The sequence below is a fragment of the Lutzomyia longipalpis genome, chromosome 2, assembly GCF_024334085.1.
Source record: "Lutzomyia longipalpis isolate SR_M1_2022 chromosome 2, ASM2433408v1".
Lineage (NCBI taxonomy): Eukaryota > Metazoa > Arthropoda > Insecta > Diptera > Psychodidae > Lutzomyia > Lutzomyia longipalpis.
In genome coordinates, this window is record NC_074708.1 from 2,010,205 (window position 1) to 2,023,306 (window position 13,102).

General features: G+C 35.5%; 1 protein-coding gene across 1 annotated transcript in view; it reads right to left on the reverse strand.

Annotated features, from left to right (window-relative positions):
• The window catches only part of LOC129788570 (uncharacterized), a 32,705-nt gene that overhangs the window by 1,784 nt on the left and 17,819 nt on the right, over window positions 1–13,102 (reverse strand). The window contains exons 2-4 of the mRNA XM_055824754.1: window positions 7,249–7,483; window positions 5,025–5,103; window positions 2,625–2,851 (exon numbers count right to left, since the gene is read on the reverse strand). Coding sequence (XP_055680729.1) covers window positions 2,785–2,851; window positions 5,025–5,103; window positions 7,249–7,369 — 267 coding nt within the window. The 5' untranslated portion in view covers window positions 7,370–7,483 and the 3' untranslated portion in view covers window positions 2,625–2,784. The remainder of the gene's footprint in view (window positions 1–2,624; window positions 2,852–5,024; window positions 5,104–7,248; window positions 7,484–13,102) is intronic.

The following is a 13,102-nucleotide window of genomic DNA, read 5'->3' on the forward strand; positions in this document are numbered from 1 at the left end:
TTCAATTTCTCCGTTTAACTTTCTATCACATAGACAAATTGCCTCAAAAGGCAAGGAATCTGTTCAACATGTTCAACATAATTTTCCTTTTTTGCCGTGAAACTTCATTAAATTATATATAAAGAAGTTTATTTTGAAAGTTGAGATAGGAATTTTATTTAATGTTCAACGCGCTGAGGAATTTGTAGAATTTTCCTTCAACTCCTTTGTGCATTTTCAATTTCCTCTCAATAGCAGATTTTCTCTATAGAACTTTTAATATTCATTCTTCACTCTGCAATGTAGGTAGAACCTCAAAAAGTTATTAAGCTTCTTGCTTGAAGTTTTCCTTCTGTTCCATTTGATGAGAAGAATAGAATTCCGAACGATTTAAAATAAATAATTGAAAGCATTTTGCACCAATTTGCTCCAATTTCAGGCTGGAATTTATCACTGATCTCTCCAAGTTATGTGCCAATCCCTTTAATTTATATATATTTCACAATGTCGTCACTGAAGGGAATACATAGGTAATCTCTCCATATATAAATAGACCACCTTTAGGGCACAATATCATCATCAATCTCCGCGATATGTGTGGGAAATTGTCATTAATTGCATTTGGGGTTCTTGCTTTAAATGAATTTCCGCCAAAGAAGATTAGTCTCTGCTGCGTTCTATCCGAAAATGTGATAAATGACAAAGTCACCGGCATAATAATATTTCATTGGAATGCCGACAAACTCTCGCTCCCGGACGTGTTTCATTCATCCGTAAAATTTGGAGTGTTCCTGAAATTCCGGGATGGGGGTTGGTACACGATGGGAGAGTCTTGAAGGGGTTTGAAATTGTAATGTTGGTCGTGAAACTTCCTTCATGACGCATGTACTGATTTCATGAGTAGCTTATCAATTTACATACATCTACCACGTTATCACTACGCTCTGAAATAAACTTATACATAATGTAATTTCTATATAATAAAACTTTATGGAGCTTTTCGGTGAAACTTTTAGCTCGAAAGTTTAATGACATTGAAAGTCCTTTTAAACATGAACTGTCGATTTTCCTCAAACTTAATAATTGATTTAGTTTCTATTTTAAATTTTAGCTGACAACAATTAGGAAAAGTTTGACTATACATTGGCTTTTCCCAGACATTGTGACAAAGGGAAAAGATTTAATGAAAGTTTCCAATTTTTCCTTTGGAAATTCTCTCAAATAAAATTGAAAAAAAATCTCGAACAATTTGGGATGAAAATATATTGAAATGAACTTTGAAATTGGATGGAGTTTGTAGATGGAATATTGTGCCAAGAGAATCGTGTGTTAGTGCACCAAATTTACGGATAATTTGATTAAATTTTTCCTGAAAAAAAGGTACTCAAAGCTCTACAGCGAAAATTCCATTGATTCCATAAACTAAAAATTAGCTTTTTGTAGTAAATTTGTTTTTGTAGATTGCAAAGACAAGACGAGAGAATAAGAGGAGATTGATTAAAGTAATTAAATCCATTCAAGCGAATCATTAATAATAGTTTTAAAGGGTAAAGTAACATGGCAAGATAAAGTATTTTCCGAAGGTGCTGAATGTCGGGAAACAAAGCTACGGTATTAAATGTATTAAATTTAATAGATTTCTCAATTAAACTTAAGATTTTCCAATGGAATATTTTGTAGAGATCTGAGACATTTAGCCTAGAGCTTTTCTATTCCCAAGGAGAGCTTTTTGTAATCAAAAACAGACCATTTTATATTTTAAACTTCCGCTTTTTGTGTTGAAGCTCGGGATGAAGCGGGATTTGTCACAGCAGTTTAGAATTCAAAATATTCAGCTTAGAAACATGAAGTAACATCAGATTTATCGATCTAAATGAATTATTTTATTTTTTTGAATTAAAAAAAAAAGAAGGAAACAATTAGGGGATGTCAACGTTTTATTGGCATTCCCTGTAATTGGGTCCATATAAATGAAAAATTTGTACGTGACATTTTAATTAATTATTGTTTATGATGTTTCCAAAGAGAAAAAGCTCGCATTTGTTGTTATTTCGGGGAAATAGATAACGATGCTCTCTATATATTCATGTGAAAAGTCAATTCATTCATCCTACACAATATTACATTTTACATACATAGCTATGTCATTTGATGCGGAAGGAAAACTTTCTATACATAGTGAAAACTCTTTTGTGCATTACTCAATTGTATTGAATTTATCCATGCACATTATTTTCAATAAATTGACAATAATAGGATATATTCACACGGGATATGTTGAATATGTTGAATAACACGTAAAAAGGCGAGGGGTAGGGGTAGGAAAAGGGGTTGAATTTATTCTATTTAAAACTTCAAAGTTCTTTCGTAAAAAAAGAATTGAGAGAATATATTTACACATCAAAACGTAATTTAAACAAAATGAAAATTGCACTCAGCATAACTTTTCTTTATGCCATTTTCGCTCTTTTTCAATGCATTTATTCGCACCACTCAAAACAACTCTTCTGCGATAGAATTCTTTTGCTATAGAAATAGGTACCTACATATAAAAACCCTGTTGTGTTGCACAAGCTCACGGAGAGAATGGATGATGTAAAACAATTCAATATGGATTGTGCTGGACAAACTCGATAAACTCTTACCATTTTGAACGTTGTTTGGTGTTGGGTTTGATGTCAATGGTGAAAATGTGGATTTTCCAATGAGAGAGAGATACTTTACAGCATCACTCTCGATGGGTGGTGGGGCGACTGATGAAAATGGCATGAAGACAGCGCGCAAATTCCTTGCCATAATAGAAATTTATGCTGTTATGTAGTACTCCCGTCTTTTCTGGCATTTTTCCCGCATTATGTAGCACAGGGCTAAGCTGCAAAAGATAAATTTTAATCCTTTTTCTTAATGGCAAATTCGCTTATTCAAGCTGAAAGAAATCATTATATGTACATCCAGTTAGGTTCAGGGGAAAAGGTGAAAATAAGGGCCAATTTTTCTTTGCCAAAAAGGCCAAATAGTTATTTTTAAATAATATATATGCCTATGCTGAAGGATTCGGGGAAGGTGATCCAAATTTGACCTTTATGCTTGACAAAAATTGAAAACTTTTATTTTATAAAAGAAACGAGGTAAATTGTCGCTTCGCTCCAATTTACCTCGCCCCGCTTCGCGGGGATTTGTTGCGCTTCGGGCAAATTTTAGAGAGAGAAAAAATGTGATGGTTTATAAGTAGATTAGGGCCACTTATCAATCCCAAAAGAAAAAAATTTGCAAAGAGAAGAAATCATTTTCATACAAAATTTCCGGCGCCAAATTCAAGAATTTGCAAAAACTGCATGAAATCTATATGGGGGCTACCTGAAGGGGGGCTTTGGGGGGAAAATGAATACGGCCATCTGAAACCGCCTGTTATAAGGAGCCTCTGTACTAAATTTCATCGCGATCGGTCAAACGGTGTGGATTTGTATAGAAAAGTAGGAACGACGATTACCAACAAACAGGCCTTTCTTTATTATATAGATAAATATATGTATGTATTAACTCATAATGAGAAATTCTTTTATCTATAATTAGGACGAGGTAAATTGTCGCTTCGCTCCAATTTTACCTCGCCCCGCTTCGCGGGGATTTGTTGCGCTTCGCGCAAGTTTTAGAAAGAGAAAAATTGTGATGAAGCATGCACTTATCAATATCAAAAAAAAATGTAAAGGGAAGAAGTGAATTTCACACAACATTTATGGCGCCAGATTCAAAAAGTAGCCAAAAAAGCATGAATTTTATATGGGGGCTTTGTGAAGGGGGGCTCTGGGGGGAAAATGAATGTCGTTGGTAAAAACCGCCTGGTATCAGTAGTCTCTGTACCAAATTTCATCGCGATCGGACCAACGGTGTAGAAATGCATAGATGAACAGACACCATATTTTAGAGAGACCTTTCTTTATTATATAGACATAATGCTGGAAAATCAACTAATTTCCTCTTAATTAATTAATTTATAGTTTATGCTCGTTCCTCTCTTAGCATATTAACTTTTAATGAATAATATGAGCACCAAAGAAAATTGCTCCCAAATTAAATTGACAAACACGCTATTATAGCCCAATTTTGCATTTATGTTTTTATGAGGGGGCCATCATAAATTTTCCACGAAATAATTTGCTACGTTTTATTAACTTTTATGTATATTAAACCTCCCACCCAATTTATTTTCTGACATAATGGAGATAACAATGCAATTTATGATTTTTTAATGACTGGATAAACATAAATCATTGCAACCATTTTAATTGAGAAGAGCTATTTTTTTTTAAACATAAAATGTGTGGTTTTGTGTGTTTTTGAGTTCTGAATATTGTGATTTTTTTTCAATTCAGTGGGGAAGGTGAAAAATATAACACAAAGCTTTATGAATTTATGCAAAGTTTATGAACTTTATGTTTGCATTGAAAACTGCTGGATATTTTATTTGTTTTAAGGTGTAAATTGCATTGTTCTTGAAACGTTTTAATTAATCATAAAAAAACAAATGATTTTATGAGCTTTGAAGCTTTTTTGTAAAAAAGAAAATTTAATGTTTTAAAAATTTCTTGAGCAAAGTTTCAAGAACACTGACTGACAACTGACTTTTCTAAATGATTTCTAAATAAAAGCTCGTAAAAGCTTCGCAAAACTCCTGGACATATCAGGGTTAATTTGACAGTTTAGTTGATATTTTTTTAGTGAGAGAGCTTAACAACTTCCCCAGAGAATAATTAAAGTGATTAAAGCAGTGAGATTTACGAGCTTTTGGTGCTTGAGATAAACTTAATGCTAAAGTTCCAGCAAAGCTCTTTCAAGCTCATTTATTTGGTGGTGTCTTTCAAATGATTAAATTCTCAAATTTCACATTCACAGATCCTTGTTTGAGATTCAAGTCTCTCAAACGTCTCGAGCATGACCCCAAATGTCTGAGAAAGCTTTATATATAGTTCACAGTTTGTACATAGCACCACCCTTTGTTACATAGAGCGAGCTTTATCATGATAAATCACTTCTTCTCAGCTTACCTGATGAGTACAGCAATTGTGACTCCCATTCCAATGGACACGTAGATAATTTCTTCATTGATCCCACTGTACGAGCGTCCTGTTTTGAAAAAAAAAGAGAAACAGGAGAACGTTGCATTGGTATAGTTTTCAAATGAAACTTGATATTAAATTCAATTCGGGAAAACAATGTTGGTTGCCAATTTGTTGTACATATCATAGTAGAAAAAAAGCTCCATATAGAACAATTTGCTTTAGTGAAACATAACATTGTGGCATAAATAAAATATTCTACCATTGTAAATATTTTTCAACACTTTATCCTTTTGTATATTTAAACAGTATAGTGAGAGAGGCTATGTACACAAGATCTCTTTTATACGATTATATAGAGGGAGCTTTTTTGTTGTTTCTTTGTGTAAAATAAAAAAAAAACAGAAGTCAGACAACATGAACGTGCAAAGGAAGTTGCATTACTTTAAAACCCATGTTGAGCATACAGTGGCATCAAAAGTTCTCCCATTGTGGACTCTAGGGGTTGGGGGTGGTGGTGCTGGTAGAATGACTATCTACCATGGGGATTGAGTACATAAGGAATACACCGAATGGTACGTTTCCTCTTTCATTATTTGCAATTTGCTGAATTTGGGAAAGTTCACATCGTCCCGTTGAGAGCTTTTTATAAAAAAAAAAAGAGGGAAAAGAGTTTCCAGCTTCGACAATTGCATTCTTCAAATAAAATTTACATTAAATTTGTGACTCAATACCTTCTAGTTTTCATTTAAATTTAAAATAATAAATTTGATTAGGTTTATGGATTTTACAGAGCTTTCAAAGCGTTCAATTAGGTGAAGCTATATAGGAGAATTATATCCAAACCATTTAGAATATTGAACGGCATGTTCAAGGGGCTTAAAGTTTTGCTGTCGATGACAGATGAATTATTACGCGATGGATTCGAGAGATGTGGATTTAAATCTAATAATGTACTTCAAGAGTACTTCATCACTATGCCACCACACAGAGAGAATCGATTGGACACCGCCCGACACGATGGCGATGCTTTGAATCATTTACAATAGACACGAAAAGCAAGATGAGTAATTGACCCCATTTTTGCGGTAACTTTTTTATGACTTGCCATCCCTCAAACGTCTCCTTTCGCAATCTCTCTTTCTCCCTTCTAAACAATTCACATTTGCACAAAATTTTTATGTTTATTCCTGTGAAGCTTTTATTGCCCCATTGGAAAAGCTCCAATGATGTAGCATTATTGCTTTCATTCAGAAAGTTATTTTTTTTTCTTCAAAATATTTGTAGGTTTATTGTTTACGATGAATTATTTTGAATTTATTTAAAATTGCCTCATTTTGCTCGTTAAGAAAAAGTTTATGCAGAACTAAATGAAATTGCAAAGCTTCTATTTATGCAGTCATCAACATTATGTTGTGATGACTTTCTTAATGCAATTAACGGGTAATTGCAATTAATTCAGCATCATCACCAACTGTTTTCTCATTGTTTAATGAAAGCACTTTAAGTTAATTTGACATTAAATGTGTCTGATGAATTTTAAAAGAGCTTTTTGTGCTTTTCATGTTGTCTCACAAAAGAGGTGAAGTATTTGAAACATTTCAATTTTATATATTAAGCATGTAAATTCACTTAAAAGTTTTATGAAAGATAATTTAAAACGTTTTTTTTTTATTTTTATTTTTCTTTTGTATTCTGTAAAAAAAAATATGAAGAGAGAATAAGCTCAGTTTTTGGAAGCTTTTTTCATCGCTCTCTTCGAAAAGTGATGAAAATTGGTGGACAATTCACTGGAAAAGGTAGCAAATAAATTGTGAAAAATATTTTTATTTCATAGTTATGAAATCAATTTAAATTAAATCAAAAAGTCCCTGAAATGTGACCAAATGAACTCATTTTCTCTTCTTAAAACTATTCTGTCGAATTTTATTCTTTCTTCGTCTAAACAAACTAAAAATTTAAAATAAAATAACACAAAAAAATAAACGTCCTAAAAAGGAAAAATTCATGAAAAAAGATTGGCCAAACTAAACAATAAATTCCCACATGTGTAAAAATAAAAATCCCAACAACACGATGACCTAAATCGCGTTAAAAGCCCGGCTTATTAGCCATCATGGTGGTGAATTGAAAGCTTCCTGAATTTTGGTGTTCCCTCCATTAAATGGAACCTTTCTTCATTTGTTCAGCCCAAACCTATGTATGTACTCACCACTGTAGTAATTATTGTTGTATCCAATTTTCCCAGCGACTCTCGCACTCACGGGCTGTAGGAGTGCACAGAGGATACCGCTGACAAGCATCCAAATTGCTAATATTGCTGAACGTCGCATTATGTTGTTTTATTGCCGCTGTGTCATATAAAGCTGAACAGTGCACCTCTTGAGATTCTTGCTTTAATGCCTTCTCAATTTTCCAACTCAATGTGTCGTCCAAGAAGGTTAATTCTGCAAATTGAAATTAATTTTTAGAATAAACTTATATGATTTTAACATTTTATAATGGGGAAGAAAATTTAATGGAACTCCTTATTAATAAGCATTTATTATAGGGGGAATTCACGTGGAAATGTAAGATAATGCGTAAGATTGACGTAAGGTTGAGAGTTCTAAGTAAAAAAAATGAGGATTAAATGATTTACACTGTTAAAAATACTCTAGCTAAAATATATGAAAAAACGCTGAAGTACTTCAGCCAAAAGCTTCCACCAAAGTACTTCAGTCAAAATTTAATTGACTGGAGTGCTTCAGTGAACTACTTCTTTGACCAAAGTACTTCAGCGGACTATTTCTTTCACCAAAGTACTTCAGTGGACCATTTCTTTCACCAAAGTACTTCAGCGGACCATTTCTTTCACCAAAGTACTTCAGCGGACCATTTCTTTCACCAAAGTACTTCAGCGGACTATTTCTTTCACCAAAGTACTTCAGCGGACCATTTCTTTCACCAGAGTATTTCAGTTAAGGATTTGTTTCACCAAAGTAATCCAGTGTAAGATTTCTTCCACCAAATTACTTCAGTGGAAGATTTTTTTCGCCAAAGTAATTCAGCGAGATTTTTTCAATCAAAGTAAATACTTCGGTGGAACTTTTCTTCCACCACAAAACTTATGTACAAGGTTTATTTCACCAAAGATACTTCAGTGTAAGAGTTCTTCAACCAGATTACTTCAGTCAAAGAGTTCTTCCACCAGAGTACTTCAGTGAAAGTTTCCTTTCACCAAAACACTTCAGCGACATACATCAAAGGGCTAAAGTAATCAGCAAAATGAGCTAGAGTACTCCAGCGACATAGCTAAAAAGTCTAAAGTAATCAGCTAAAAGAGCTGGAGTACTTTAGCGACGTACCTCAAAGAGCTGAAGTAATCAGCAAAATGAGCTGGAGTACTCCAGCGACATACCTCAGAGGGCTAAAGTAATCAGCTAAAGGAACTAGAGTACTCCAGCGACATAGCTCAAAGGGCTAAAGTAATCAGCTAAAAAAGCTGGAGTACTTCAGCGACATAGTTCAAAGGGCTAAAGTAATCAGCTAAAAGAGCTGGAGTACTCCAGCTTTTTTAGCTGATTACTTTAGCCCTTTGAGCTATGTCGCCGGAGTACTCTAGCTCCTTTTGCTGAAGCGACATACCTCAAAGGGCTAAAGTAATCAGCTAAAGGAGCTAGAGAACTCCAGCGACATAGCTCATAGGGCTAAAGTAATCAGCTCTTTGAGGTACGTCGCTAAAGTACATAGCTCTATGAGCTATGTCGCTGAAGTACTCTAGCTCTTTTAGCTGATTACTTTAGCCCTTTGAACTATGTCGCTGGAGTCCTCTAGCTCTTTTAGCTGATTAACTCAGCTCTTTGAGGAACGTCGCTAAAGTACTCCAGCTCTTTTAGCTGATTACTTCAGCTCTATGTGCTATGTCGCAGGAGTACTCTAGCTCTTTTAGCTGATTACTTTAGCCCTTTGAGCTATGTCGCTGGAGTACTCCAGCTCCTTTAGCTGATTACTTTAGCCTTTTGAGGTATGTCGCTGAAGTACTCTAGCTCTTTTAGCTGATTACTTTAGCCTTTTAGGTATGTCGCTGAAGTACTCTAGCTCTTTTAGCTGATTACTTTAGCCCTTTGAGTCATATCACTGAAGTACTCCAGCTCTTTTAGTTGATTACTTCAGCCCTTTAAACCATTTCTTCCACCAGAGTACTTCAGTGGGATATCTCTTCCACCAATTCACTTCAGTGGAATATTTCTTCCACCAGAGTACTTCAGTGGAATATTTCTTCCACCAGAGTACTTCAGTGGAATATTTCTTCCACCAGAGTACTTCAGTGGAATATTTCTTCCACCAGAGTACTTCAGTGGAATATTTCTTCCCCCAGAGTATTTCAGTGGAATATTTCTTCCACCAGAGTACTTCAGTGGAATATTTCTTCCACCAGAGTACTTCAGTGGAATATTTCTTCCACCAATTCACTTCAGTGGAATATTTCTTCCACCAGAGTACTTCAGTGGAATATTTCTTCCACCAGAGTACTTCAGTGGAATATTTCTTCCACCAGAGTACTTCAGTGGAATATTTCTTCCACCAGAGTACTTCAGTGGAATATTTCTTCCACCAATTCACTTCAGTGAAATATTTCCTCCACCAGAGTACTTCAGTGGAAGATGTCTTCCACCAGAGTACTTCAGTAGAATATTTCTTCCACCAATTCACTTCAGTGGAATATTTCTTCCACCAGAGTACTTCAGTGGAATATTTCTTCCACCAATTCACTTCAGTGGAATATTTCTTCCACCAATTCACTTCAGTGGAATATTTCTTCCACCAGAGTACTTCAGTGGAATATTTCTTCCACCAGAGTACTTCAGTGGAATATTTCTTCCCCCAGAGTATTTCAGTGGAATATTTCTTCCCCCAGAGTACTTCAGTGGAATATTTCTTCCACCAGAGTACTTCAGTGGAATATTTCTTCCACCAGAGTACTTCAGTGGAATATTTCTTCCACCAGAGTACTTCAGTGGAATATTTCTTCCACCAGAGTACTTCAGTGGAATATTTCTTCCACCAATTCACTTCAGTGGAATATTTCTTCCACCAATTCACTTCAGTGGAATATTTCTTCCACCAGAGTACTTCAGTGGAATATTTCTTCCACCAGAGTACTTCAGTGGAATATTTCTTCCACCAGAGTACTTCAGTGGAATATTTCTTCCCCCAGAGTATTTCAGTGGAATATTTCTTCCACCAGAGTACTTCAGTGGAATATTTCTTCCACCAGAGTACTTCAGTGGAATATTTCTTCCACCAGAGTACTTCAGTGGAATATTTCTTCCACCAGAGTACTTCAGTGGAATATTTCTTCCCCCAGAGTATTTCAGTGGAATATTTCTTCCACCAGAGTACTTCAGTGGGATATCTCTTCCACCAATTCACTTCAGTGGAATATTTCTTCCACCAGAGTACTTCAGTGGAATATTTCTTCCACCAGAGTACTTCAGTGGAATATTTCTTCCACCAGAGTACTTCAGTGGAATATTTCTTCCACCAGAGTACTTCAGTGGAATATTTCTTCGCCCAGAGTATTTCAGTGGAATATTTCTTCCACCAGAGTACTTCAGTGGAATATTTCTTCCACCAGAGTACTTCAGTGGAATATTTCTTCCACCAGAGTACTTCAGTGGAATATTTCTTCCACCAATTCACTTCAGTGGAATATTTCTTCCACCAGAGTACTTCAGTGGAATATTTCTTCCACCAGAGTACTTCAGTGGAATATTTCTTCCACCAGAGTACTTCAGTGGAATATTTCTTCCACCAGAGTACTTCAGTGGAATATTTCTTCCACCAGAGTACTTCAGTGGAATATTTCTTCCACCAATTCACTTCAGTGAAATATTTCCTCCACCAGAGTACTTCAGTGGAAGATGTCTTCCACCAGAGTACTTCAGTAGAATATTTCTTCCACCAATTCACTTCAGTGGAATATTTCTTCCACCAGAGTACTTCAGTGGAATATTTCTTCCACCAATTCACTTCAGTGGAATATTTCTTCCACCAATTCACTTCAGTGGAATATTTCTTCCACCAGAGTACTTCAGTGGAATATTTCTTCCACCAGAGTACTTCAGTGGAATATTTCTTCCCCCAGAGTATTTCAGTGGAATATTTCTTCCACCAGAGTACTTCAGTGGGATATCTCTTCCACCAATTCACTTCAGTGGAATATTTCTTCCACCAGAGTACTTCAGTGGAATATTTCTTCCACCAGAGTACTTCAGTGGAATATTTCTTCCACCAGAGTACTTCAGTGGAATATTTCTTCCACCAGAGTACTTCAGTGGAATATTTCTTCGCCCAGAGTATTTCAGTGGAATATTTCTTCCACCAGAGTACTTCAGTGGAATATTTCTTCCACCAGAGTACTTCAGTGGAATATTTCTTCCACCAGAGTACTTCAGTGGAATATTTCTTCCACCAATTCACTTCAGTGGAATATTTCTTCCACCAGAGTACTTCAGTGGAATATTTCTTCCACCAGAGTACTTCAGTGGAATATTTCTTCCACCAGAGTACTTCAGTGGAATATTTCTTCCACCAGAGTACTTCAGTGGAATATTTCTTCCACCAGAGTACTTCAGTGGAATATTTCTTCCACCATACATTAAAGGCTGAAGTAATCAGCCAAAAGAGCTAGAGTACTTCTGCTACATTGTTCAAAAGGCTGAAGTAATCAGCCAAAAGAGCTAGAGTATTTCTGCTACATTGCTCAAAAGGCTGAAGTAATCAGCCAAAAGAGCTAGAGTACTTCTGCTACATTGTTCAAAAGGCTGAAGTAATCAGCCAAAAGAGCTAAAGTACTTCATGCTACATTGCTCAAAAGGCTGAAGTAATCAGCCAAAAGAGCTAGAGTAATTCTGCTACATTGCTTAAGAGGCTGAAGAATTTAGCCAAAAGAGCTAGAATACTTTGGCGACATGATTCACAAGGCTGAAATAATCAGCCAGAAGAGCTAGAGTAGTTTAGCGACATTGCTCAAAAGGCTGAAGTAATCAGCCAAAAGAGCTGGGTGGAATTCACTACTCAGTCGGGCTTAAAATTTTAGTCGGTTTTTAAGTCGGTCTTAAGGTTTTAAGTCAGTTTTTTGTAAGTCTGACTTAAAATTTGTAAGTCGGTCTTAAAATTTGTAAGTCGGTCTTAAAATTTGTAAGTCGGTTTTAAAATTTTTAAGTCAGTTTTAAAATTTTTAAGGCAGATTAACAGATTGTATATTTTTCAATAAATTTTACAAATTTTGATGTTTGGAGATTGTCAGATGCACTTTTTGGAACTTAAAAAATTGGAAAGTGTACTTGCTGATTTTAAAGTGCAGGGATATTTAAATTTTAGAAAAAATGTCATACATTTAACGTGATTTTTTTTTCATTTTCATCACTTTTCACCACGACCATTCAGTACAACGCAACAAGTTTCACGAGTTTTCTTGTATGATTTTCCCAAATTCTAGGAATGTTACGGAAATTTTTTTCGAAGCAAATCCCAGAAAACTATTCAGTGTGAGTAATCACTCTTTTAGCCTAACTTGAGCACGTCATCAGAGGGGCTTAATACCACGATTCCGCTTACGCATTAATGCAATTTTTCCAAAAAAAATTGTGAATTTTCCTACTGAGCAAAATCAATTTTCTGGTGGATTTTCTACGAGTCAAGCACAAAAAACCATCAAATTCTTTTAAGCCCTCTTTAAGCCACTCTTTCAGCAATCATCACGCCGGGGCTTAATCTGCGAGATTGGTCTTATTCTGGAAAAAGCCGTGATTTTTCTTAGCACTACCACCACAAAACGATTAATACCATCTCCTATGACGATTTTCCGGTGGGTTTTCCGCGAGAAATCCCCGTAAAACTATCAAAAAACAACAAAATACGCATTCAGCCGGTCGCGCACACAATCAGCCCAGCAATCAGCCCGCGTAAGACTTAAGATTGCTGTACGACGAATTTCACTAAAAACTGCGATTTTTTTTCACTATCACCACAAACTGACTAGTACCATCCCCTATGAGGCTTTTCCGGTGGGTTTTCCA